Source organism: Osmerus eperlanus, chromosome 9 (assembly GCF_963692335.1).
Source record: "Osmerus eperlanus chromosome 9, fOsmEpe2.1, whole genome shotgun sequence".
Lineage (NCBI taxonomy): Eukaryota > Metazoa > Chordata > Actinopteri > Osmeriformes > Osmeridae > Osmerus > Osmerus eperlanus.
Window position 1 is genome coordinate 18,755,169 of NC_085026.1, and position 27,332 is coordinate 18,782,500.

At 48.9% G+C, this 27,332-nt stretch overlaps 2 protein-coding genes across 6 annotated transcripts; one reads left to right on the forward strand and one right to left on the reverse strand.

Moving 5' to 3' along the window:
• Window positions 1–410: 410 nt before the first annotated feature.
• Window positions 411–19,672, forward strand: LOC134027175 (TOG array regulator of axonemal microtubules protein 1). Of its 3 annotated transcripts, XM_062470376.1 has the most exons (25): window positions 411–820; window positions 1,459–2,685; window positions 2,731–2,794; window positions 4,384–4,450; window positions 6,171–6,290; window positions 6,444–6,692; window positions 6,794–7,065; window positions 7,346–7,569; window positions 7,824–7,918; window positions 8,007–8,171; window positions 9,965–10,030; window positions 10,359–10,513; window positions 10,645–10,744; window positions 10,829–10,951; window positions 10,988–11,065; window positions 11,567–11,684; window positions 12,217–12,322; window positions 12,507–12,742; window positions 14,873–15,040; window positions 16,179–16,305; window positions 16,450–16,559; window positions 17,179–17,356; window positions 17,992–18,211; window positions 18,306–18,392; window positions 18,504–19,672. In XM_062470376.1, the coding sequence occupies exons 2-25, from the start codon at window positions 1,721–1,723 to the stop codon at window positions 18,758–18,760; spliced, it is 4,350 nt and encodes a 1,449-aa protein (XP_062326360.1). In that variant the 5' UTR covers window positions 411–820; window positions 1,459–1,720; the 3' UTR covers window positions 18,761–19,672. The 3 variants fall into 3 exon arrangements, with proteins under 3 accessions (XP_062326360.1, XP_062326358.1, XP_062326359.1); XM_062470374.1 differs by having other exon boundaries at window positions 10,829–11,065; XM_062470375.1 differs by having other exon boundaries at window positions 8,034–8,171; window positions 10,829–11,065.
• Window positions 19,673–20,213: 541 nt separating this feature from the next.
• ccdc28b (coiled-coil domain containing 28B) lies at window positions 20,214–27,217 on the reverse strand. Of its 3 annotated transcripts, none has more exons than XM_062470382.1 (6): window positions 26,985–27,217; window positions 25,666–25,989; window positions 25,374–25,543; window positions 24,929–25,083; window positions 22,859–22,881; window positions 20,214–22,746 (listed from the first exon to the last, which is right to left on the reverse strand). In XM_062470382.1, the coding sequence occupies exons 2-6, from the start codon at window positions 25,899–25,901 to the stop codon at window positions 22,674–22,676; spliced, it is 657 nt and encodes a 218-aa protein (XP_062326366.1). In that variant the 5' UTR covers window positions 25,902–25,989; window positions 26,985–27,217; the 3' UTR covers window positions 20,214–22,673. The 3 variants fall into 3 exon arrangements, with proteins under 3 accessions (XP_062326366.1, XP_062326367.1, XP_062326365.1); XM_062470383.1 differs by lacking the exon at window positions 26,985–27,217 and adding an exon at window positions 26,652–26,888; XM_062470381.1 differs by lacking the exon at window positions 26,985–27,217 and adding an exon at window positions 26,637–26,888.
• Between the last annotated feature and the right edge of the window lie 115 nt (window positions 27,218–27,332).

The window sequence follows — 27,332 nt, forward strand, 5'->3', positions numbered from 1 at the left end:
AAAACTGAACTAATGGTTCAGATTGATTGAGATTGTTTTATTTTTTATTAGTTTTATTAGTTTTTTTTTGCAAAAACCTTTTAAAGAAAATAATTTGTCAACCTTTAGAAACTTTTTTTTTTTAGAAACGTTATTTTCCACACACAGTGAAAGGAGAGGAGGGGAGAAGAGAGAGGAGAACAGAGAAGCATAAAAAGGAGTAATGGAGAGCAAAGTACAACTCATCAATGATGCTAACTATATAACTATGAGTAACCAGAGTAACCAGAGTAAGTTTCATGCATGTGACACCTTCCTTTTTTAACCGGAAACTGTAACGCGGTTTCTCGTGCGGACGAGAAAGTGTCCTTAAAAAAACAACATTCACAGGTCCCTTCAGGGGCTCCGTTCACAACACGACTCAAAAATTACACTAATTGTATTTATTTATTCAACCTTTCAAAACCTATTTTTCAAAACCTTTTAAAAATATATTTTTTCACCATTTTGAAACTTTTTTTTCACACAGTGAAAAGAGAGGAGACATTATAATTATTGTTCACAAAGAAATAACATTGTATAATTAATTCCAAAAATATTTTTACATTCTCATTTAATTTGTTTACGATCAACTTTTCCTGCTACCGTGTCTATTATTCGCGTCACCATGGAAGCAGTCCGTTTGTGACATGTATTCGCCATTTTGACACCACTTGCAGTATAGCTACAGCAGCAAGAAGTCTCTAGCAATCGCTTGCAATCACTCAACATAACAGATGTGAATTTCTAAAGGTTTATGTCGTAAAGAAAACATGCGACATATCATAGAGCACTGAACAAGGTAATCTCTTCAGATCATGAATATCGCACTTGAGAAATGTTCTTATGCTGATTTGTCCTTTCCCTAACTTCTTGTAGCGTGTGTTGTTGGTTAGCTACTGTATATACCATACCGTATCTTCTATTACGCTAGCACTAGAATAGCGGTCTAGCTAGATTACTAATGGTGATAGCTGGGATCCGATCCGTATAACATTGCATAGATGGGTCGCTAGTTTGTTGTGTTACAATCAGGTTTTATGACAATTCATTTATATTGGCACTGTCGTGATCGTGTCAATTTGGAATAATTATAGAAGATGTTTGACCTACTGCTAGCGAGCTAACTTAAACATATACTGTGGGTAGCTTGATCTTCATTCCAGTGACGCTGCTTTTTCGGTATGTAAGGGGACGCGAGCTACAAGTGTTGTACAGATTGCGCAGTTTGGATGCAGTTATTTCCCCATAGACCAATCTAAACCACAGCACGGTTTTTATGGCAGCAGTATAATCGGAATAGCTATATATTGCCAAAGCAAATTCCTTGTTTGTGCAAACTTTCATGGCGAATAAAACCCATTCTGATTCTGATATATTGTATTGAGACAATCCATGTTCAAGATTACGAATGGTTATTTTCTGTCTCAACACTTTCAGGTGGTGAGCAGAGCATTCACTTATGCCAAGAACCGAAGAATACATACAAAGCCTTGTTTAATGCGTTTAAAAGAGACTTCCAGGTTTCTTGCATGCTGATTTTCCAGCACTGACAGCCAAATCGAGTGTATAGAACGTGCTTGAAAGCATCCTCTGTCCACGAATAGAAGATGAGAAGCCTAAGCAACGAGCAATACCTTTGCCCTCATAGAAATGGGATTTCATTTTTTATTTCTCCATTTTGACCACATCCCAAGAATCAATGATGATATTTGGATTATTACCCCAGGAGCTACACAAACAGCTCCTGGACTCTAAAAACTATCAGAATCGAACAAATGGGGTGGAAGAGCTGAAACATATTCTTTTGGACTTGGACCTGAAGCCAATCCCCTCGGACAATATTATAGAGTTTATCAATTTCCTCCGCAGGCTACTGGACGACAGCAACTTTAAAGTCTTGTATGGGACTTTACAGGTCATAAACCTTCTTATTAAGAAATTGGATTACAATGTAGAAAAGTATTCCAAGCATATAGCTTGTGCGGCACTGAAAACCCTTGGAGATACTCGCACTGTCACCAGGAATGAGTATATGAATGTATTTCTCCAGTTGATGAGAAGTGTTGGACCACAAAAAGTGTTGGACCTTGTTCTGGGACACTTGAGGCATAAGAACTCCAGAGTCAGAGAAGATGTCATCAATATCATCACGGCTGCTATGCTCACCCACCCCAGAAAGGAGTTCAATATCCCCAGTCTTTGTTTTGAAGTTGCACCTTATCTGGCAGACAGTAAAATGAAGGTCCGTCATGCAGCCCTCGAGCTGTTTGCTGTTTTTGACTATTGCCTTGACCCAGGGAAGAAGCAGCCCCTGATGAAGGCTGTGGACAGAGTTGAGCTCAGTGGAGACGTGGAGGGCCTCATGGCCGCTGTACATGCCAGAAGGGCCAGACACCTGCTTCCCAAGCTGTCCTCTGAAGGGATGGTAGAATACGGCCTTGTGGTCCCCAGGTCTGGACGACGGTCCCAGCAGTGCGGCTCGGGGGCAGACCTGGAGTGGGTGCTGAGCGGAGGGCGGGGAGGCAGTGCCCGCAGTGCCCGACAGCAGCCAGACCCTGACAGGCTGTGTGGCTACGGGAGCCTGGGCTCCCTCACAGACGACCTGCCCCTGCAGAGGAGGATCGTCAGCGCTGGGAAGGGGAAGAACAAGCTGCCCTGGGAGAGGTCGAGTCTCCCCTACTCAGAGGATGCCCAGCCAGCCCGGGAGAGGTCGAGTCTCCCCTACTCAGAGGACGCCCAGCCAGCGCGGGTCCTCCAGACGAACGCGGACCAGGTGGGTCATCCATGAGTATTTAAAGTTTCTTAACAGGAAGTATTTAAGTTTCCTAATAGGAAGCCTATTTTATAACAGAAAGCATGTGATTGAGATGCGAAGACATTTCCTATGATTCACCTATTTTTGATTGAATGTTTGTAATGCTTGATATAAGAGGGCACAGATGGAGAAGTGGAGTCTAGACTTCCACAGCCTCAGGTAGCTAATGCAGATTTTGCCCTTTAGTTGACTTTGATAGGCAAGTATGAAACAGCTATCAACGCTTTGTCAGTCACTGATTGACTAGGCTTGTGGTCTGAAAATGTATCTTATTGACTTTGAAATCACCTAGTATACCACATCAAGAACTGTGTGTTTCCATTGATTTGTTGTTCCACAACCAGGAGTTTTGTCAGTGTCCTGATTGCGGAGGGTTTGAAACTAGCAGGCTTGTCACATTTGTAAGAATCATTTGGGCTTCGTTTGATGGAAAGCCCGTTAACCCTAACCCTCATTAGTTGAAGATTTCCTAACTCATGTTGGGGATTATCAATCAGCGCAAACCTTCAGCTGCCCAGATGTAATAAAGTAATAATATTAATTCTCTACCCTTAAGACCTTAGAATAAAAAGTCTGACTGCAAACACAGCTGTGCATGGAGGAGGCTTATTTGATTCATCTCACCGGAAATAAGCAATGCAATATGTTTAGGAGGAACACAATAAAAGGAGCTATTGACACAATCTTTCTACATTGTCATTTCAGATGTCCTACTGTTGCTTCCACTTCCAGCCCATACTTCTGTTTCAGTCTATTTTAGTCTGTGGCTTTTAATGTGACAGATTACCTTCACATTATTCATGGCTTAAGGAAGGGTGTTGTGTGAATTGATTAGTAAAAGCATCCAAGGTATTTTCTATTGTATGAGTGTATGTATCTTCTAGTGAATGGTTCTGTTTACACCAGTGCCCTGTATCCCAGCAACCCCACGTCCACACACTTGTGCTCTGAGGGCGTGAAACATAATTGGAGAAGAGATCACATCATAAGGCCTAATACAGCTGGGAATGATTGGAGCTATGTAATGCTCTTGTGTTGGTTGCAACCTGGTGCACCACAATAGAAGCTGCCAGAGAAACTGAGGGTTGGAAAGATGTTTGTCACTTATTGATTGTACAGTGCATTGGTGCCATGGTTACATTTATTGATTGTACAGTGCATTGGTGCCATGGTTACATTTATTGATTGTACAGTGCATTGGTGCCATGGTTACACTTATTGATTGTACAGTGCATTGGTGCCATGGTTACATTTATTGATTGTACAGTGCATTGGTGCCATGGTTACATTTTTACAGGAAAACATGTAGCTGGTAGAATCCTGCTAAAACTAACTGAGTATGATAGAATCCTGCTGAAACTAGTCGAGTCTTCAGGGGCATCTCTGTGACATCCCTTTGTTGAGACAAGTGGATGGAATTTCAGTAGACCCATATTAAACTCTCCCTCAGTTCTCCTTTTTGTCACGTTTTGTCATTTGAACTTGACCTTTTCTTTTTGTATTCTAAGATGATAATCATCCTGCCATGACATCCTCTTCCTTCGCAGGTCATCCGTGAAGATGGGCTGTCCCTGTCCAGGAAGCTGAGCCCAGAGACTTATGTCCCCAGCTTTGGTAGGTGACCCTCCTCTCTCTACTTTTTACATGGATGCATCAGGAGCACACAAGCCATTGAGTTAGCCAGCTGCTAAATAAGACCTGCTGAATTGGATTAGCATGCCTCAGTCAAGCCATGCTACTGCTCTGCACGCACAGCCTCCAGATGAGCAGGTTGTTAGGCTGCAGGGCAGATACGTGCTGCGTACGGCCACAGCGTACAGGCCTGCTGCCTCTCTCTGGCCTGCTGCCTCTCTCTGGCCTGCTGCCTCTCTCTGGCCTGCTGCCTCTCTCTCTGGCCTGCTGCCTCTCTCTCTGACCTGCTGCCTCTCTCTCTGGCCTGCTGCCTCTCTCTGGCCTGCTGCCTCTCTCTGGCCTGCTGCCTCTCTCTGGCCTGCTGCCTCTCTCTGGCCTGCTGCCTCTCAGGCCTGCTGGCTCTTTCTCTGGCCTGCTGCCTCTCTCTCTGGCCTGCTGTCTCTCTCTCAGGCCTGCTGCCTCTTTCTCTGGCCTGCTGCCTCTTTCTCTGGCCTGCTGCCTCTCTCTCTGGCCTGCTGCCTCTCTCTCAGCCTTAAAATGTGTGATGAGAGGCAGGCCAGTATATCCTGATCCCTTGGCAGGTGTTCTGCCCTGCATACTGGGGTCATTAATGTGTAATTTGGTCCCACGCTAATAGTCTCTTAAATAATCTTATTCTAACGGGTGCAGGTGTATTAGTAGTTTAATGCTACTATAGTAGTCATGGTAACAAGGTGGGCTGCTTTGTTGAAGTGGCCCCCACTAGCACTAATCATTTATACGTTATTGCCACCTGATGTTTTTGACTTTTGACTAAATCATGTAAAGTAGCAACCATGCACAATCTAAGTATGAGAACGTCCCCCATGCAAGATAAGGCAAGACTGGACTTGACTTATTTTTTCTTATTTTTTCACCGGAGCAGCCTGTAGGATTTGCCAGAAAAGTTTACTACCAAGTACGAACAAACAGGGGCTGAACAAGTTGTACTCTCACAAATTCTAGTTTTCCCTCGTTACTGAACTTAGATTTGTTAATGGAAACTTATCAAAGGTATCCAGACCAGAACAATTGTCAGCAAACTTGGAGTAGCTTACAGTAAATGTCTTATATCAGGTTAACTAGCCTGACCTGTGTGTTCAGTCAGCGTAATGGGCCGTATGACTGTTACATTTACATTTAGTCATTTAGCAGACGCTCTTATCCAGAGCGACTTACAGTCAGTACAGGGACATTCCCCCGAGGCAAGTAGGGTGAAGTGTCTTGCCCAAGGACACAACGTCATTTTTTAGGCACGGCCGGGAATCGAACCAGCGGCCTTCTGATTACTAGCCCGATTCATTAACCGCTCAGCCACCTGACTCCCACTGTTACCAAGTCCACTGCAGGTGGTAAGCGGAGGTGTTCAGGAGGTGTGCAGCAGGTGTTCAGGAGGTGTGGTGTGTTCAGGAGGTGTGCAGCAGGTGTTCAGGAGGTGTGGTGTGTTCAGGAGGTGTGCAGCAGGTGTTCAGGAGGTGTTCAGGAGGTGTTCAGGAGGTGTTCAGCAGGTGTTAAGCAGGTGTTCAGGAGGTGTGGTGTGTTCAGGAGGTGTGCAGCAGGTGTGCAGCAGGTGTTCAGGAGGTGTGCAGGAGGTGTGCAGGAGGTGTGCAGCAGGTGTTCAGGAGGTGTTCAGCAGGTGTGCAGCAGGTGTTCAGCAGGTGTTCAGCAGGTGTTCTGTGTTCAGGTTCTGCAGAGCCCCCGTCCTCCAGGAGACGAGAGCCGCTGACCAGACTGAGGAGGAGTGGAAGCTTGGATTCTGATCCGGACATTTTTAAATCTACAAACTTCTCTGCCACAGATGGAGGTGAATAGTCCAGTTTGAACATGTAACTAACATGGGAATGACCTGTGTTGGAGGCTTAATATGAGGGTGTGACTGGGGTTAAACCCACTTCAAACACACCTGCTTCTGTCCATCTTGATGGAACTTGTGAAGGTGACTGCTGTTGTGTTGCAGTGGCCACCAGAGGCCGTCTCCTGTCGGGAAACCCTAGTGTGGAGCGAACCTTCTCGCTGCCCTCCAACCCCCCCGCCCAGGGCTCCTTCCTGCTGCCCTGCTACCCGCTGGCGTACCTCACCGCAGGGGGCCCCTCCCCCACCCCGCCCCGCAGGGTTGAGTCCTCTGTGTCCATGTCCAACACCTGGCCCAACAAGAGGGACAGCAGCCCGCTCTGCAGAGAGCCCAGCCCTTGGACACACTCCTCAGGTTAGCATGGGCCCTCGGCACGCTAGCCTAGCGCTCTGAGGAGGTGTGTTTGTGTGTGTGAGGAAGTGTGTTTGTGTGCTGAACTTGTGCATGTGTTCCAGGTGAGGCCAGCTCCAGCAGCTCTCCCCGCCCGCTGCGTGCGTCTCTGGTGAGCTCCTCTTCCAGCACTTCCTGCTTCCGCCGGGCACTGAGCAGCACACGGCTTGCTTTGCCTGTGACTCCAGCCAGTCCTGCCCAGAGAGACCCGCTCCAGCCCCAGAATGGCCAGATGTCCCACCCTCCCCAGCTGGGCCTGCAGGAGAGGGGCATGCTGCAGGAGGTGTCCCAGCTGGGCCTGCAGGAGCCAGAGGATGAGTCCCTGGACAGACAGGAGGTCAGGACTGTTCTGATTCCACATTTAAAACATCCTTAGATCCTGCTGCCATTAGTGATGTTGTTGATACGGTGCACCCACCTAGACTCCCACATGCAGGGCCTCCCTTTATCCCCTTCTCTCTCTCTCCCCCCCTCTCCCTCTCTCTCCCTTTCTCACTCCCCTTCTCTCTCTCTCCCCCCCTCTCCCTCTCTCTTTCTCCCTTTCTCACTCCCTTTCTCTCTCTCTCCCTCTGTGTCTCTCTACCCTGACTCTTCTGTCTCATGTGGATGTGTTTCAGATGCTGAACTCGTTGCGCTCCCTGCGCTGCAGCGCAGCTAAGAAGCGGGCCAAGGTGAGCGTGAGCGGCTCTGACCCAGACAGCCCTGACTCGGCCGTGAGGCTGGACCTAGGAGTGGAGTCCCCGCCCCGGGCCTCCCCCACGGGGGCCAGCCCCGCCAGCGAGAGTGGCCTCTCCAGCCTATACTCCCCGCCCCTCTCCAGCCTCGGAGGTAGCAGGACCAGGTCGGTCACCCACACGCCTGCTTCAACCACATCTGATCTTTTATCAAGATATGAGGGTTCTTTTTATTTTTGAAATTAAAGTTATAATAATCTTGTGACAGTGGGGGGTGTTTTTATCTGGGGGGTGGGTTATACTGTTCCACAAATTCATGCTAAGATGGTGTCATGACTAATGGATCTAGAGTCAGACATGTTGGAGTACTTGACTCCCTGGGAGAGAACCAGGAGGCTCATTCTCTCTCCCATCTCCCCAGCCCTGGGAACTCTGCCTCCTCCAAGCCTCGCATGGCCAGAGTGCCTTCTGCAAAACTGAGGTCTTCTGTGTCAATGGACTTCAGCTGCCTTCAAGGTACACTTGTACACACTTCCAGTGTAAAGTACTATGTGTGAGTCTGACCACTGTGGTTGGACTAGGTTTGACCCTGGTACGTGCTCAGGGCCACTCAGTCCTGCTGTTGTTGCAGCCTTGCCACCCCAAGATAGAGTCTCAGCTGCGGTCAGCGTGATTGGTCAGAGAGTTCCATACTCAGGAGAAGAGCCCTCCCCCCCTCCTCACAGACCCACGGGCAGAGAGCCAATCAGAGCTTTGCGGCCTGCCAAAGGTAGGTCTGCACCCTGAGAACTGCAGCTTTCATTGAGTTCTCTGTGTCTCTCTCTGTCTGTCTGTCTCTCTCTCTGTCTCTCTCTGTGTCTGTCTCTGTCTCTCTGTGTCTCTCTCTGTGTCTCTCTCTGTGTCTCTCTCTGTCTCTCTCTGTCTCTCTCTCTGTGTCTCTCTCTCTGTCTCTCTCTGTCTCTCTCTCTGTCTCTCTCTGTGTCTCTCTCTGTCTCTCTCTCTGTCTCTCTCTCTGTCTCTCTCTGTGTCTGTCTCTCTGTCTCTCTCTGTGTCTGTGTCTGTCTCTCTCTGTGTCTGTCTCTGTCTCTCTCTGTGTCTCTCTCTGTGTCTGTCTCTCTCTGTGTCTGTCTCTGTCTCTCTCTCTGTCTCTCTCTGTGTCTGTCTCTGTGTCTCTCTGTGTCTGTCTCTGTCTCTCTCTGTGTCTCTCTCTGTCTGTGTGTCTCTCTGTGTCTGTCTCTGTCTCTCTCTCTGTCTCTCTCTCTGTCTCTCTCTGTGTCTGTCTCTGTCTCTCTGTATCTCTCTGTCTCTCTCTCTGTGTCTGTCTCTGTCTCTCTCTGTGTCTCTCTCTGTGTCTCTCTCTGTCTCTCTCTGTCTCTCTCTCTGTGTCTGTGTCTGTCTCTGTCTCTCTCTGTGTCTCTCTCTGTCTCTCTCTGTGTCTGTCTCTCTGTCTCTCTCTGTGTCTGTGTCTGTCTCTCTCTGTGTCTGTCTCTGTCTCTCTCTGTGTCTGTCTCTGTCTCTCTCTGTGTCTCTCTCTGTCTCTCTCTGTGTCTGTCTCTGTCTCTCTCTGTGTCTGTCTCTGTCTCTCTCTCTGTCTCTCTCTGTGTCTGTCTCTGTGTCTCTCTGTGTCTGTCTCTGTCTCTCTCTGTGTCTCTCTCTGTCTCTGTCTCTCTCTGTGTCTGTCTCTGTCTCTCTCTCTGTCTCTCTCTGTGTCTGTCTCTGTCTCTCTCTCTGTCTCTCTCTGTGTCTGTCTCTGTCTCTCTCTGTATCTCTCTGTCTCTCTCTCTGTGTCTGTCTCTGTCTCTCTCTGTGTCTCTCTCTGTCTCTCTGTCTCTCTCTCTGTGTCTCTCTCTGTCTCTCTCTGTCTCTGTGTCTGTGTCTGTCTCTGTCTCTCTCTGTGTCTCTCTGTCTCTCTCTCTGTCTCTCTCTGTGTCTCTCTTTGTCTCTCTCTCTGTCTCTCTCTCTGTGTCTGTCTCTGTCTCTCTCTGTGTCTCTCTCTGTCTCTCTCTCTGTGTCTCTCTCTGTCTCTCTCTGTCTCTCTCTGTGTCTGTCTCTGTCTCTCTCTGTGTCTGTCTCTCTCTGTGTCTGTCTCTGTCTCTCTCTGTGTCTGTCTCTGTCTCTCTCTCTGTCTCTCTCTGTGTCTGTCTCTGTGTCTCTCTGTGTCTGTCTCTGTCTCTCTCTGTGTCTCCGTCTGTCTGTGTCTCTCTCTGTGTCTGTCTCTGTCTCTCTCTCTGTCTCTCTCTCTGTCTCTCTGTGTCTGTCTCTGTCTCTCTCTGTGTCTGTCTCTGTCTCTCTCTGTGTCTCTCTCTGTCTGTGTCTCTCTCTGTCTCTCTCTCTGTCTCTCTCTCTGTCTCTCTCTGTCTCTCTCTCTGTCTCTCTCTGTGTCTGTCTCTGTCTCTGTCTCTCTCTCTGTCTCTCTCTGTGTCTGTGTCTGTCTCTGTCTCTCTCTGTGTCGCTCTGTCTCTCTCTCTCTGTCTCTCTCTGTGTCTCTCTCTGTCTCTCTTTCTGTGTCTCTCTCTCAGATGGACTCTGCTTCCTCGTTCACCTGCAGTTGTTCTTCCTCAGGTTCCCAGAGCTTCAGCTCCAGAACCTCCCCTGCTTCTGACATGTGTGAAGGCGTGGTTGGTCGAGGTCAGTTCCTGCTGCTCAGTTAGGAGCGCTCCTCAGCGGAGTGTCTCTGTGCTGGTATCCATGCTGCTCTGGTCACTGTGCTCTGGTCACTGTGCTCTGGTCACTGTGCTCTGGTCACTGTGCTCTGGTCACTGTGCTCTGGTCACTGTGCTCTGGTCACTGTGCTCTGGTTTAACCACCCATGACCTGGCTCAGTAAAGACATGGTCATGTCAGAGTTTGTACCAGTGCTCAGCTAACACTGTGGCCTTGTGTCATCACACAGCACAGTGAGAGTTGGCTATAGGAGTGAGAGTGTTGGGCTAGACATGTCTGTGTCTCGTCCCCAGGTGTGTTTGGGCCTTCAGGCGGCAGCCAGCCAGCTGTGGCTGTGACAGCAGCGCAGGGAGACCAGCTCCCCGGCCAGCTCCCTGCTGGGGTGCCCCCTGCTGGGGTGCACGGCCTGGTGGTGTCTGGGAATCACCTGGACACAGAGGACACCAAGGTCAGCCAGAGGAACATCCTCTCTGAAACATCCCATCAGGCCTTGCACGTCACACAGTCCTCATCAGCTAGTGTTTGTACAGGGCTCAGTCTGAGTAGACTGTACTGGTCTGTGTGTGTTTTACTGTTCAGGAGAAGACGGGGGCCTCCAGGGACGCCCAGCCGCAGGGCCAACCTCGCCGGCAGCCTCTCCCAGGGGCCACGGAGGCCCTGGACTCAGCCCTCAGCACAGGTACCATCTCAGCCTGATGCCTCCTGGTGTTCTCTGGCCAGCAGTGCGCTCGTCTCCCCAGCAGTAACCTTCCTGTCTCCGTAGATCTGCAGCTGAACAATGACACGCTGGCCCCCATCCAGACAGATTCGTCCCCTGACTCCTCCCCCACCAGCCCTCAGGGGTCCCAGAGCCCCCCCCTCAAGCCCAGCCCCCCCGAGGCACCACCTAACCCCCTCAAGCCCAGCCCCCCCGAGGCACCACCTAACCCCCGAGCCCTGCCTCGCCTGAGAAGAGCCCCCAGCCTCAGCACTACACGCCCCTCTCTGTCACACAGCTCTGGTCAGTAGAGCTACCATCTCCCTCCTCCACCCCTTCTTCCACAGTCTCTCCACCCTCTTCTCTCCTCCACCCTCTCCTCCACTTCTCTCCTCCACCCTCTCCTCCACTTCTCTCCTCCACCCTCTCCTCCACTTCTCTCCTCCACCCTCTCCTCCACTTCTCTCCTCCACCCTCTCCACCCTCTTCTCTCCTCCACCCTCTCCTCCACTTCTCTCCTCCCCCTGCCCTCCCTGTTTCTCTTAACAGTCTAACTGTGCTGCCCTGCAGTTTGAATAGACCAAACAGGCTGATTTTAAGCACTCGGGTTCAATCGTTAGTCCATTACAGCCAGCGGAGCCTGGTTAAATGAGGTATTCTCCAGGGCTAATATGCGTCTCTCCTGTTATGACAGCCTGCGTTTAATTCGCCTCCACCCACACATAAACAGCTTTCTGTATTTTCTAGCTTTTTATTTTATTTTCACTTAACTAATACAGGTGTGTGTGTGTATGACGTCTCCAGACGAGCTCTCTGCAGGCAGCGTGGGTCAGAAGAGAGATGCAGATCAGCAGCCACGTCCGTTCTCCAAGCCTGAGCAGGCTCTGGCCCAGAGCTTCAGACTGCTGAACCTGGAGGACTGGTGAGACACAGCTTGCACCAGCCAGCACACACACAGCCTGCCCCAGCCAGCACACACAGCCTGCACCAGCCAGCACACACAGCCTGCACCAGCCAGCACACACAGCCTGCACCAGCCAGCACACACAGCCTGCACCAGCCAGCACACACACATCCTGCCCCAGCCAGCACACACAGTCTGCACCAGCCAGCACACACAGCCTGCACCAGCCAGCACACACAGCCTGCACCAGCCAGCACACACACAGCCTTCCCCAGCCAGCACACACACAGCCTGCCCCAGCCAGCACACACAGCCTGCACCAGCCAGCACACACAGCCTGCACCAGCCAGCACACACAGCCTGCACCAGCCAGCACACACACAGCCTGCCCCAGCCAGCACACACAGCCTGCACCAGCCAGCACACACACAGCCTGCCCCAGCCAGCACACACACAGCCTGCACCAGCCAACACACAGACACTGCACCAGCCAGCAGAGAGATCAGGATGGTTGGATCCCTCATATCCATGTGTTGATGTCTTGTAACAGGGAGAAGAAGATTGAGGGTGTGGCCGTGGTGAGGAGCCTGGCGCTGTTCCATCCTGACGTGCTGCTGGGGCGCCTCCACGACGTGTGTGTGGCCCTCATCCAGGAAGTACGACCCCACTTCCCGCCTGTCCTCCAGTGCCTCCTCACACTCCTGTGGTTATGCCCTGAGCCCTGATTTCTGCTCATGAAGAGAATCTTCCCCAGTAGATTCCTGCCCCCTAGCTTCCCCCCAGGGGCCTGAACAAGCCTCCTAACCCTGACCTGATGTTGTGAATACTGCTCCCCCCCAGGTAAAGAACCTGCGTTCGGGAGTGTCCAGGGTGGCGGTGGGCGCGGTGGGGGAGCTGTTCTGTCAGCTGCAGCGGGGTGTGGACCAGGAGCTGGAGGGGCTGGCCCGGGCGCTGCTGCTGAAGGCCGGGGAGAGCAACGCCTTCATCAGGCAGGACGTGGACGCTGCCCTGGACAGCATGGTGCAGCACTGCACCCCCGCACGCTGTACCTGCGCCCTGATCGCTGGGGGGCTGGGGTCAGGACCACACACACACACACAGAGCACTGCACCCCCGCACGCTGTACCTGCGCCCTGATCGCTGGGGGGCTGGGGTCAGGACCACACACACACACACAGAGCACTGCACCCCCGCACGCTGTACCTGCGCCCTGATCGCTGGGGGGCTGGGGTCAGGACCACACACACACACACAGAGCACTGCACCCCCGCACGCTGTACCTGCGCCCTGATCGCTGGGGGGCTGGGGTCAGGACCACACACACACACACAGAGCTACCATGCCATGTACAGTTAGGTCCATAAATATTTGGACATTGACACAATTTTCATCATTTTGGCTCTGTATACCACCACAATGGATTTGAAATGAAACAGTGCTTTAAGTGCAGACTTTCAGCTTTAATTTCGTGGTATTTACATCCAAATCAGGTGAACGGTGTAGGAATTACAATACGTTCGTTATTTCATTGACAAGGAGCAGATAAAAGGTCTAGAGTTCATTTCAAGTATGGTATTTGTGTTTGGAATCTGTTGCTGTCAACTCTCAATATGAAGTCCAAAGAGCTGTCACCATCAGTGAAGCAAGCCATCGTTAGGCTGAAAAATCAAAACAAACCTATCAGAGAGATAGCAAAAACATTAGGTGTGGCCAAATCAACTGTTTGGTACATTCTTAAAAAGAAAGAACGCACTGGTGAGCTCAGCAACACCAAAACACCCGGAAGACCACGGAAAACAACTGTGGTGGATGGCAGAAGAATTCTTTCCCTGGTGAAGAAAAACCCCTTCACAACAGTTGGCCAGATCAAGAACACTCTCCAGGAGGTAGGCGTATCTGTGTCAAAGTCAAAAATTAAGAGAAGACTTCACCAGAGTAAATACAGAGGGTTTACCACAAGATGTAAACCATTGGTGAGTCTCAAAAACAGGAAGACCAGATTAGAGTTTGCCAAAAAACATCTAAAAGACCCTGTACAGTTCTGGAACAACATCCTATGGACAGATGAGACCAAGATCAACTTGTACCAGAATGATGGGAAGAGAAGAGTATGGAGAAGGGAAGGAACTGCTCATGATCCAAAGCATACCACCTCATCAGTGAAGCATGGTGGAGGTAGTGTTATGGCATGGGCATGTATGGCTGCCAATGGAACTGGTTCCCTTGTATTTATCGATGATGTGACTGCTGACAAAAGCAGTAGGATGAATTCTGAAGTGTTTCTGGCAATATTATCTGCTCAGATTCAGCCAAATGCTTCAGAACTCATAGGACGGTGCTTCACAGTGCAGAGGGACAATGACCCGAAGCATACTGCGAAAGCAACCAAAGAGTTTTTTAAGGCAAAGAAGTGGAATGTTCTTCAATGGCCAAGTCAATCACCTGACCTAAATCCAATTGAGCATGCATTTCACTTGCTAAAGACAAAACTGAAGGGAAAATGCCCCAAGAACAAGCAGGAACTGAAGACAGTTGCAGTAGAGGCCTGGCAGAGCATCACCAGGGACGAAACCCAGCGTATTTTGATGTCTATGGGTTCCATACTTCAGGCTGTCATTGACTGCAAAGGATTTGCAACCAAGTATTAAAAGTGACAATTAGATTTATGATTATGTTAGTTTGTCCAATTATTTTTGGTCCCTTAAAAAGGGGGGGGGCACATATACAATGTGTTGTAATTCCTACACCGTTCACCTGATTTGGATGTAAATACCCTGAAATTAAAGCTGAAAGTCTGCACTTAAAGCGCATCTTGATTGTTTCATTTCAAATCCATTGTGGTGGTATACAGAGCCAAAATGATGAAAATTGTGTCAATTTGTCCAAATATTTATGGTCCTAACTGTATGTACCTCACACACACACACACACACAGGCCACTGTGTAGGAACACACTTCATGAACTTCATGTCAGTGTTAAAGTAACCACTGTCACTAGACAAACCATACACTTCCTGATGTGGCTTCTGGGAATGACAGGGTTTGTATTGTTGGGGTTAATGCATCATCTCCAGTACACCAGGCCAGCTCAATCAAGCACTGCTGAGTGATGAGAGAGAACACCTGTAGTGAGGTGTGTGTGAGGTGTGTGTGAGGGGGCTGGACTGTGTGGGCTGTTCTTCCCTAACAGATGTTCTGACCTGCAGGCACCTGAGCGGCGTGGTGAGGAACCGCACCGCTCATCACCTGACCAGTCTGGTGGAGAAGATGGGGGCCACACGCATCCTGTCTGGAGGGAAGCCGAGCGAGTCACTCACCGAGCGAGTTCTCCCAGCCATCACCAGGCTGGCCCAGGACTCCTCTCAGGAGGCTAGGTGAGGGGGCGGGGGAGGTGAGGGGGCGGGGGCGGGGAGGTGAGGGGGTGGGGGAGGGGAGGTGAGGGGGAGGGGAGGTGAGGGGGCAGGGGAGGGGAGGTGAGGGGGCAGGGGAGGGGAGGTGAGGGGGCAGGGGAGGGGAGGTGAGGGGGCGGGGGAGGTGAGGGGGCGGGGGAGGGGAGGTGAGGGAGCGGGGCGGGGAGGTGAGGGGGCGGGGGAGGTGAGGGGGCGGGGGAGGTGAGGGGAGGTGAGGGGAGGTGAGGGGGCGGAGCGGGGAGGTGAGGGGGCGGGGCGGGGAGGTGAGGGGGCGGGGAGGTGAGGGGGCGGGGAGGTGAGGGGGAGGAGGTGAGGGGGAGGGGGGGTGAGGGGGCGGGGGAGGGGAGGGGAGGAGGTGAGGGGGCGGGGGAGGGGAGGTAAGAGGGCGGGGAGGGGCGGGGGCGGGGAGGTGAGGGGGCGGGGAGGTGAGGGGGCAGGGAGGTGAAGAGAAGTCAGTCAGCTTTTTCTTTTTGTGCAGCCCATACATGGAATACCGTTACTTACAGAACTAAGAAACATTTCATCTATCAAATCCTTCCAAAAATCCATAAAACATTGGTTATTGACTCATCAAATATGCAGCCATAATCCTGAATAATGTGTTTATCTTTGTGGTTATAGTATGGTCTCTGTGTGTGTGCTTCTGTGTGGTTGTTGTGTTCTAATGTGTGTCTATCCACTTTTACCTGTGTCTACTGTATATGCTACTTGTATGTTTTTCTTATGTCATTAACCGGCCAGCTGTCATGATCTGGAATAGTGGCTGTGTCATTTTACTTGTGTATGTGTTACTTGTTTTATGTTTATGTTGTTGTTATTGTTGTAACTTATCTATTGTTTTAAGGCATCAACCTGCCAGGGACAGATGAAAATGAGCCTGTATGGCTAAATCTGGCACATTTACATGTTGAACTCTGTGCTCATGTTGATTCATGTGTGTTGTCCCTTTAAATAAAGAAATCAAAAACAAAAAAAGGAGAGGGGTAGGAGGTGAGGAGGAGGGGAAGATACTCAGAACCAGTGCTGACGTGTAGCATGCTGTGTTCAGGTTCATGTTGCCTGTGTGGCATGCTGTGTTCAGTCTCTGGCATGCTGTGTTCAGGTTCTACGGCCGGCGGATGTTGCTGTTCCTGTCGTCGCACCGAGACTTTGACAAGATGCTGGAGAAACACATCCCTGCCAAGGACATGGCTGCTGTGAGAGACACCGTCTTCACTCTCAAGACCAAGGTAAGGCGTGTCAGGCTGCGCACCTGTTGATATTGATACCTGGATGTTACTGCTGGGTTTTGGAGATGGCTGTATCACTATAAGGGGAACAGAGAGGTGGTTTCCAGGCGTGGAGGTGTTATCTGGGTGTTGTGGTGTGGGCAGGGTCTGGGAGAGATGCCCCAGGACACGCCCTCAGCCAGGGGCCGGCGCTCGCTTCCAGGCAGTGGGACGGTCAGAGCCTCGTCTCTCACCAGGGAACCCCTGCTCACACGGTAGGAAAACCCCAACCCTGCTGTCTCCCTCCGCCCTCTTCCCCTGCTCTCTGTTGTATTGATCTGTGTTGTCTCATCTCTGGGGCCCATGCAGGGACCCTTACCCTGCAGGGCCCCTAACCCTCCCCCTTACCCTGCAGGGCCCCTAACCCTCCCCCTAACCCTGCAGGGCCCCTACCCTCCCCCTTACCCTGCAGGCCCCCTACCCTCCCCCTTACCCTGCAGGGCCCCTAACCCTCCCCCTAACCCTGCAGGGCCCCTAACCCTCCCCCTTACCCTGCAGGGCCCCTAACCCTCCCCCTAACCCTGCAGGGCCCCTTACCCTGCAGGGCCCCTAACCCTCCCCCTTACCCTGCAGGGCCCCTAACCCTCCCCCTAACCCTGCAGGGCCCCTAACCCTCCCCCTTACCCTGCAGGGCCCCTAACCCTCCCCCTTACCCTGCAGGGCCCCTAACCCTCCCCCTTACCCTGCAGGGCCCCTAACCCTCCCCCTTACCCTGCAGGGCCCCTAACCCTCCCCCTTACCCTGCAGGGCCCCTAACCCTCCCCCTTACCCTGCAGGGCCCCTAACCCTCCCCCTTACCCTGCAGGGCCCCTAACCCTCCCCCTTACCCTGCAGGGACTCCCAGTCCAGTGTGAGAGGCCAGGTCCAGAGTGTAGCAGATAAGACGGAGTACGTGAAGAACATCTCTGCTCTGATGGCTTCCAAGGACTTCAGAGAGCGCATCAAGGGCATCGACCAGCTGGTATCTGACTGCGAGCTTAACCCCGCCCTGGTCATCAGCAGCATGTTCCCAGTACGCTCCTCCACCAGGCCTGCCTGCCTGCATGTTGTTTAGGGACCATCACCAGGACTTGGGTATAAACTGAAGCTCCCTGTGGCCAAGCATAATCCCTCTCTTTTCTTTCACCCTTCCCTTCTTCCATCCTTCCATCTCTCCACCCCTCCCTCCATCCCACCCTCCCTCCATCTCTCCATCCCACCCTCCCTCCATCTCTCCACCCCTCCCTCCATCCCACCCTCCCTCCCTCCATCTCTCCACCCCTCCCTCCATCCCACCCTCCCTCCATCCCACCCTCCCTCCATCTCTCCACCCCTCCCTCCATCCCACCCTCCCTCCATCCCACCCTCCATCCCATCCTCCCTTCCTCCCTCCATCCCACCCTCCCTCTCTCCCTCCCTCCCACCCTCCATCTCTCCACCCCTCCCTCCATCCCACCCTCCCTCCACCCCACCCTCCATCTCTCCCTCCCTCCACCCCTCCCTCCCTCCATCTCTCCCTCCACCCCTCCCTCCCTCCATCTCTCCCTCCCTCCACCCCTCCCTCCATCTCTCCCTCCCTCCCACCCTCCATCTCTCCCTCCCTCCCTCCCTCCCTCCATCTCTCCCTCCCTCCACCCCTCCCTCCATCTCTCCCTCCCTCCCCACCAGGTGTTTGATGCCTTCATGGCTCGTCTACAGGAGTCCAACAGTAAGGTGTGTCTGCATGCTCTGGAGGCTCTGCCCAGGATCTCGTCCCTGATGAAGGAGCACCTGGGCTCGCTGGTGTACCTGCTGGTCCCGGCCGTGGTGGACAACCACCTGAACTCCAGGAACAGCTCCATCTACAGCGCTGCCATGGAGGCCCTCCACGCCCTCACCCTCAACCTGGGTAGGTTCATCTCCTCCACCAAGGTCAGGGTTCATCTGTGCCCAAATGGAGAACTAGCTTTGACCTTTAACCCCGTCTGACCTATGTTTACCAGACACTAGTCTTCTCCTGCAGCCGCTCTGCAGCAAGGCCCAGTTCCTCAGCGGAAAAGCCAAGGTGGATCTTGTAGAGAAGGTTGCTGGTATGTTTACAACCACTCTGCTTCACACCATTCAGTCTGTTATCGCCACAGTGGCATCCTGTCTTCTAATATTTTACCTCAGCATGTTTGTTACCATTTCACCCTGCCCAGACCTGGTGGCAGAGCTGTACCCCCGCAGGCCCCAGATGGTGGAGCAGAGAGTGCTGCCTCTGCTCTGGCACCTCCTGGGTTCATCTGGAGGCAGCGGGAGTGTCCAGGGCCGGGGGGGCAGCAGCCTGCGGGGGGCCAGTGCCAGCCTGTGTCTCGCTCTCCACACCCACATGGGGCCCAGCCTGGTGGACCTGGCCGCCGCTCAGCCTGCCAACATCCACACCAGCCTGAACGAGCTGCTCCGGAGCCTTCCATGACCCGCCCGCTTCCTACTTCAGATCAAACACACAAACCAAACCTGGACAACAACATTGACCTTACTTGAAGACAGAGATGTACGACATTTCTACTAGTGCCTGCACTTTTATCGTTACAGAAAATGTTACGTCCTTAAAGATGAGAGCCCTTAAATCATCTCTTATCTCTCTCATATATATGTTTTCTAATGAAGCACCTCTCACAAAAACAGCTGTTAGCATCAGGTCTCACCATCACACTCCACCTGCTCTCTTTGCACTTTGAACGCGTTGCTCACCATCATGACAGCATGATGATGCTGGATGTATCGTCCTATCACTGGCACCGTTCCTTTTTGTTGAGTAATCTCACACGTACTGTAGACCAATCAGAGAAAACCTTGCAGAATGTAATGTTTAAATGCACAAAAAAATACGTAAACAACCTGACAGACGCTGTTTTAATGTGATCTGCTACTTCTAATATGTCTTATCTACGCTTGTTTTTGAGATTTGTAAGAGTGAATATTAGTGACGATTCTACAAAACACAGCTACAAAGTGTAATTGCACAGTATTACCCTAATGTTATCGGTGTGCTGTACTGTAAAATGTTACAGTATATAATTTATATATTGTGTATTTTTTGACATTTCTACTGTATCATGTGTTTGTGTGGTGAGTTGCTATTGTCCTAGTTGGGTTTTTTTCTTTTGCATGACCAAAAGGTACTGACAGGATAAAAAAAACTATTTATATTTTTTAAGACAGCTCTCCCTTTTGTTTCAGTATAGTGCCAGTCTTCAAAGTAGCCTTTCACTATTCTATTGTTAAATTATATTAACTTGTTTGTTAACGAGATAACAAGACATATTGCTACATAAATAAAGTGTTTTATTTCTGTAAACGTGTTCCCAGTAGGCTTATTTATATTAAAGATCCTGTAAAGCAAATTCCATGATTTGCTCCTCAGTACATTATATATGTGTGAAATGAGTTCCTGAAAGCATGTGCAAAGCGCGAAAACTTTGTCGCACTGAAATGTGGAGTTAAATCGTTGAACAGTTTCTCTCCCGTTTTCAGCTCAGGTTTTGTATAGGCGGAGCCAAAACCCGACCGATCTACGTCACGGCGACCTATCTACGTCAGCTCACAGACGGTTGCATTCTGTTACTTAGCTGGTATGATGCAAAGACAAAGTAATTAATACATAAAACACTCAGAGACTGCAGGTAGGTCTGTTCTGATATCTGCAATTGATTTAGCTAATGTTGCTGCTGTTGTTAAATTCAATAATTCGAGGGGGCAGAGATTAAGCTCCTTCAGGCGACACGCCCCCCCAGTCTCAAGCAGAGAAGACTGCTGATTTTCTCACGATTTCAAAGCCTAATTTAACATACTTGTCTGTTTTTTTTCCATTCGAATTTGGATTCTTCTGTGGTGTGATGAACTTAAAACTAATTTTTTTTAAATTCCACTTTACAGGATCTTTAATTGGATGAAGTTCAAGGCACAATGTTATGAAATGGTACATCCCACCTGTATGCATACTGCATGCAACAGTACTACTTAGCAAGGGCAGCTGCAGTACCTACTAAAAGTACAAAGAGATGGTATGCTATTTGGTACACAGGGTGTCTTGCAGAGATGCAGTGTGCTACATAACAAGGCATCATAAAAACATTTACAGTACAGGATTTGCTTTTAATTAAAAGGTACAGTATATAAATACACAGTTGGTTGAAGGTGAAGTTCACCCAAAACGTACCACCTGTTTTCTAGTATTCTTGTTCTTCCGCAGGTGTGACTGTTTACACCAATCCTGGTGATCACGTGCAGCACTTTTGTCTATGAGTGAACTATCCCTTCACAACAGCAAAGCTAAGGACAAGGCTGTTTGAAATAAAAGCAGGTTTCTCGAGAGGGTAACAGCTGTCACAGTGCCCTGCCCCGGGGCAGGAGGAGGGTAACAGCTGTCACAGTGCCCTGCCTCGGGGAAGAAGGAGGGTAACAGCTCTCACAGTGCCCTGCCTCGGGGAAGAAGGAGGGTAACAGCTCTCACAGTGCCCTGCCTCGGGGCAGAAGGAGGTAGGCATGTCCAGCAGGTACCATGGAGGCTCATTCAGAGTCTGTTTCTTTTGCATTTGTATAATGAACCAGAGAACGTTACTTTGGTTCTGTTCTTATGAACAACATGCTGAAGCCTGTTCAAGGTCTGGTTTATTTCCCCTTCTGGGACAAGAGAAATAACCACAGCTTGGTTTCCAATGCTGTAATTAGAAAAAGTTTCAAAAGCTGCCTTGTTAAACTGTACACTTAAAATCATTCCACCCACTAATTTTCTCATTAAAAAGATAATAGTGGAGTCAGCCAGAGACACAGCTAACTGCTCTACACCAGACCTGCAGGCTCTGTGTCATCCACACACACCATACGGTAGGTCTTACTGGAACACATCACCTTGGTCGGGTCACACACCATACGGTAGGTCTTACTGGAACACATCACCTTGGTCGGGTTAGGGACCCGTGACCTACATGTCACACTGGCTGCTTCCACAACACTGAAGCTCGACGAGCTGCAGCTGTCATACTTTATCTGAAACCAAGATATCTCCGACTAACAATCTACGCAGAAGCAAAACACTCCAGTTTTAGATGCCAAAACGTTAACACAGTTTGTACAGCCTATTGAAAGTTAATAAAATAAAAGGAAATTCACACATTCAGTATCATCTAAATATACTATTTCCATGTAACACAGTGGAAGTGCCACACCTCTTGCTACAGCGGTGGATACAATGATCTGTTTCCTGTTGTTTCTCCCTGTTATAGATCCATATCCAGGATGTTATATATATCCATATGCAGGATGTATCTCCCTGTTATATATATCCATATCCAGGATGTTTCCCATAATAGTTTATGCTTAGCAAAACATATCAAAATAAGAGAGAGTCCTTGTAGCTAAGGACAACCCCCATAGACCTGAGCTGACTTGGTAGCTATGAAAGAACACAAAGTACATCTCATGTGTTTCTAAGGCAGAATATGTTCATCTGATTGGGCCGCAGGGAAATATTCCAAAATGTTGTTATTGTCCCCCGGGTTAGGGTTGGGTTGGGGGGCGGGTGACCAGGGAATGATCTCTGTGTGTGCGTTCGTTCGTTAGTTTGTTGCTGACTTTGTGCTACTAGCGAGCGGTCGGGTCACTGACTGACCCAAGGGGGACTACATCACTGCTGAGGGACAGCATGTTTACTATTGACATTAGAAAGAACAAGAGAGCATGTAAAACTATGACCATTCAGACACAAGTGTGGTTCTGTCACATGACAGGATGCAGCAGCAAATAGGTGTATTCGACTTCATGCAGCACTTGAAGCACTCGCCGGCGCTGCATGAAGTCAAATACAACCAATGTGACTTTTTGGACTCCAGCACCAGTCACATGACTGGCTGTTAACGAGTGTGCTATCATCTGGCTCCAGTTCTCAGATCAAGTGCTCTGTGGCTCCACCTCCTTCAATGATCCATGTAAACCAACCATTCAACCACTGGACCAATCAACTGTGCTGCTAACTGCTGGTCAGTGTGGTGGTAACTTCTCTTGATGCTCTGTGGAGATGAGGGATCACATTCCTCAATGATGCCCCTCGTCAGGGACCAGATGGGGATGTCCCAGTTCAGATGTCTTGGGAGGGTCCTGGTTCAGATGTCTTGGGAGGGTCCCGGTTCAGATGTCTTGGGAGGGTCCCGGTTCAGATGTCTTGGGAGGGTCCTGGTTCAGATGTCTTGGGAGGGTCCCGGTTCAGATGTCTTGGGAGGGTCCCGGTTCAGATGTCTTGGGAGGGTCCCGGTTCAGATGTCTTGGGAGGGTCCTGGTTCAGATGTCTTGGGAGGGTCCTGGTTCAGATGTCTTGGGAGGGTCCTGGTTCAGATGTCTTGGGAGGGTCCTGGTTCAGATGTCTTGGGAGGGTCCTGGTTCTCTGCCAAGTGTAGCTTTTGTCTAGACACACACATTAAGGAATCAAGCCAAAGAGAATAAACCAGGAACTGAAGACAGAAGATTGAAATCAGGTGAAGATTATGGGAATCCCAGGGATGACAGAAAAGGATACATCGATGTGCTGAGTTCCTCTAGCTGTGGAGACGAGGAAGAATGTAATCAGCACATGAGATGTAAAGTATAGATGCAGATAGGAAGAGATGGCAAAAGTACACACATCTTTCAATCAAGTAGAAGTTACTTTTTTTAACCTTTTGTTTAAAAAAAAATCAAGCTTTTGAATCTTTGAAAAAATATATTTTTCAACCTTAAAAAACGTTTTTTTCAAAATCTTTTTCTGTAATATTCTTTCAACGTACTAAACTTATATATTTTTTATTGTTGCCTTCTGCCTTGCTGCATGGTAGCTTCGTAGACTAGCTTACGTTTGTTGGGCGTGATAGCCCAACTTTATACATAAATCTACTTCACTATTTATTTTTTTGACAACTTTTTACTTTCACTCCTCAAATGTTTTACACAAATATCTGTACTTTCTACTTCTTACAAACAAAAAAAGTTTCTAAAAGTTTGAAAAAGTATTTTAGAATAATTATTTTGTGAAGAATATTAGTGAAAAAAATATTTTTTTACATTTACTAATATTTGTCAAAACTTTGTTCTCAAATTTTTTTCAACTTTGTTTCAAAAATATTTTTTCAACCATCTTTTTTCAACCTTTAGAAAGTTTTTTATAAACGTTTTTGTTTGTTTGTAAGAAGTAGAAACTACAGATATTAGTGTAAAAAAAAGGAGTCAAAGTAAAAAGTAGTCATAAAAATGTATAGTTAAAGGGGTCATTGACTGATTTTATAGGGTATTTCACACTATTTCTTAAGGTCTCCGATTAGGGTATGTAACATTGGTTGGGCCACTATGCGCCCTAATGCAACCCTGTGAAATAGCCCTAGAATGAAACGAGAGGTTTTCTCCCTTTTATGGTATGCTCATGAATATTTAGATGAGCTGGTTGGTTTACAACAAGCAAAGCTGCAGAGCAAAGACGCAACATAGCCAAACATGCATCGTGAATTGTAAATTTACATGACAAAACTGATTATGTATTCGAATGAAACAGTCAGGAAAATGAAATAACGTTAGCCCCATTGCCAATAAACTAAATCATCACACATTCTACCTATGCTAGATACAGGACACGTTAGCATTGCTAATAACTGTTAGCGACAAAATCATACTTACAGCTTGCGGTTGTGATGAGCATAGGTTGGATGTTTAAGTACATTTTGGGGCGTGACAAAGGTACAGACCAGAGCCAAATAAGGTGGAGCTACCGATGTGACGTCAATTCGGTGGCTTTTTGGAAACCGCCCGTTTTACAGCAGCAGTTTCAAATTGTGAGATTTGCATAGGAAAGAGGTGTCAATGGACTCAATGGTCCTTTTTACCCACGAACTGTTGTTATTCAACTATGACAAGGTAAACTTGGTTTTGCAGTCAACAACCACTTTAAGTAAAGTACTGATACCAGAAAGATTTACTTAAGTACAGTAACAACGTATTTTTACTTTGATACTTCCCATCTCTGCACAAAGGAAATTTGTGGTTCAGGTAAAAATAAATATGAAAACATTCATGTCACATGATGCAGATGAAGTCAGGTCAATACGGGTCAATAAAGTTGTATTTCTCTGTACTCTACAAAGGGCAACTGTTTCAGTTCTTCATCTACACAAAGAAAGTCATTCCACAGCCCATCTGCTTTAAAACATGATCATTTCAGGGCCCTTCTGCTATGGTTACAGAGTATTTTCGGCATTGTACTCTTTAATGAGCTGAAGGGTTTTTACACCAACCTCACACATACCACAGAAATTCACCTTCCAGCACACATACCAACCACAGCATGCTAAACGCCAGATGCTAATAATAGTCATCTTCCTGCTTGTCATGGGGTTAGATATAGCTCCAGCTATGCTGCGAACACTGTGAATAAAAGACCCTTTGGATGTGTGTACAGGAAGGCCAACAATGATTACAAACCGTGATTTATCACAAATTGTGACAAATCATAAACAAGTTAAAGGCTATGAGTCCACATTCCCACACATCGACAACCTCAACATTGTGTTTCTCAAGGCTTGTGTGTGTGTGCTTGTGTCTGGATGGGAGCGAGCATTCTCACGTTGCACAGCAGGTGCTCCAGGTTGTGATCGGCAGCAGTCTTCCTCTGGTCCTCCGACAGCTCCTCCACATGGCTGTCCAGGCTGAAGTGCAGCCGAGCCAGCTTCTCCTGCATCTCTCGCACATGTTCCAGCTGCTGGAACGAGCACACCTTCCCTGGAGGAACACAGCCCAGGCTTCACTCTCCTCATCATCCTGAGTCCACCCCCCCCCCCCCCCCCGTAACCAGATACCACGCTAGGGGAAGCAGACTGTGAAGACTGTAACATCTGAGTCAGGATGGTTTGAGGTCATGTCAGAAAGAAAGAAGCTGGAACCCATGGAGAGTTATTTGTAGATGAAGACACAAAATGCCAGTTGGGCATGAGGCTGGTCCAGAGCCAGAGCTAGCTACGTTTACACCCAGTAACAGTGTACACCCTGGAGGGCTTCCATGGTCAACTTACCAAAAGCCTGCAGTTTGCCGGAGTGGAAGTCGTTGAGTAGGTTGAGGAGGCCTCCTTCCATCTCCCTCACGTCCGACACGTCTGTGAGGAAGGAGTGCTGCAGGGGGGACGACTGGTTCACCTTGCTGGCGCCTGCAGGCTGCGGTGCCCTGGCCTTCTCCCTGTGAGGTCTGGACACAGCAGAAAGAAAACAGCATGTTTACCATCACACACAACAAAACTGAAACCACACAAATGCTGATTCAAGCCTTTACAGACAACTGATATTGTGATACTATGAGTGGTAACAGACCTCCCAGTCTTTGGTGGAGCGACAGTCACACTAAGCGGCTCTCTGGACTGCCCAGCTGCCCCTGCTGACCTCTTGAACTTGCCCCTGGGTTTGGGAGAGGGGGGCTGGGGGAGACCCAGAGAGAAGGTGGCGCTCTTGCTGGCAGGGAGGATAGAGAGCTTGCGGGGGTTGACGGGGGGAGGAGGGGGCTGAGGGAGGGACACCTTGGGACTCCTCTTCTTGCGTTTGTCCTCCATGAGGCTGTAAGAGTGCAGCTCTCTGCCAGACGAGAGGAGCCTGTTCTCCAGATGTCTGGAAAATACCAAGGCAGCAACTTCCTTGTTCCTTCACAAAACCAAATGTTCACGGTTAGGTGCATTGCAGGTGAAATAATGAAGCTGTATCCAACTACTTACAGAGTGAAGTGTAATATTTATTCAACAACAGTATGCTGAGATTTGGACAAGCAACCATGATGAATGATGTATACTCTGGAGAGGGTTTATAAGTGACAACTAAAGAGGAGATATTAGCATTGGAAGCTGATTCCACTTCCATCCAACATTATAACATCTTTGATGTTAGTTCACCAAGCTTAATTCTCCGGTTCTCATGTTTCTCTATAAAATGTATACACAAATTGATTAATTTTAGACAGTTTCCACCTATGTAAATACTCCTGTATGAAACAGTAGACACAAAGCGATTTATGGATTTTCTTTCCTTGTCGGTCTGACAAAAGCTGCAATTGAATCTGTGCCGTTTATAAGCAACACTTTAATGACCTAGCTCTACAATTTTTGTTTGAATTTCATGATCATCTGATCGAGACTGTTAGCACTACATTAAGTCGCATTATGAGGTCAGAGTTTATCTGTGAACCACTTTACACGTTACAACTAGCCTACTGTTTTTCGTCACAGATGGTTGAATGTAATCTTAACAGAATTCTGATTCCGCAGTTTCCCTTTCTACTAGAATACCCTACTCACCATATAGGTACTCACCAACCGTGTAACCTACTTTTGCATGCTACATTGGGCTAAATGTGGTAATCATGTAACTCTTACATTGCAAACGTGATAATTAGAGTATGCACACTAAGATTCAACCAATCAGACACTCTCCAAAGATGGCCACTAACCACAAAGCGAATTTAATTGTAGGCTAACAGATTAAACCATCCATGTTACCGCAATCTGCGCCTTCTGGTAGGCTACTTGTCAATTGTATGTAAATAAGACTTTCATATGTAACTCGTTTTTTCGTGTTGATGCACTTGAAATAATCCGTGAAATAAACAACTACGTTCATCGATAGACAATACGCTCTTCACTTACCAAACGTAGGATACGCACCAAAATCAGAGCAACGAACACTGCGTCGATTTTCTTTTCTTTAGATTTACATGAACAACTCCACTCTTATCGCATAAATTGCTAAAAACCATCCATCTGATGGTTTTATGCTCAATATCCTCCGAGAAAATAAAATGAATTAATTCCCAAGAGCGGTGTTTGTGCGCTCGTCTCTGGTTGTCCTGATAAATAAACTGTTCTCCTCGTCTTAAAGGGCCAGTAGGACGAGCTGTTCCAGGATAACAAGGGGGAACCAGCACTCACATCTCCATCTCCGTCATGATGTAGCACAAGTGTCTAGCTCGCATCATTACATTCTAATGGGTTAAG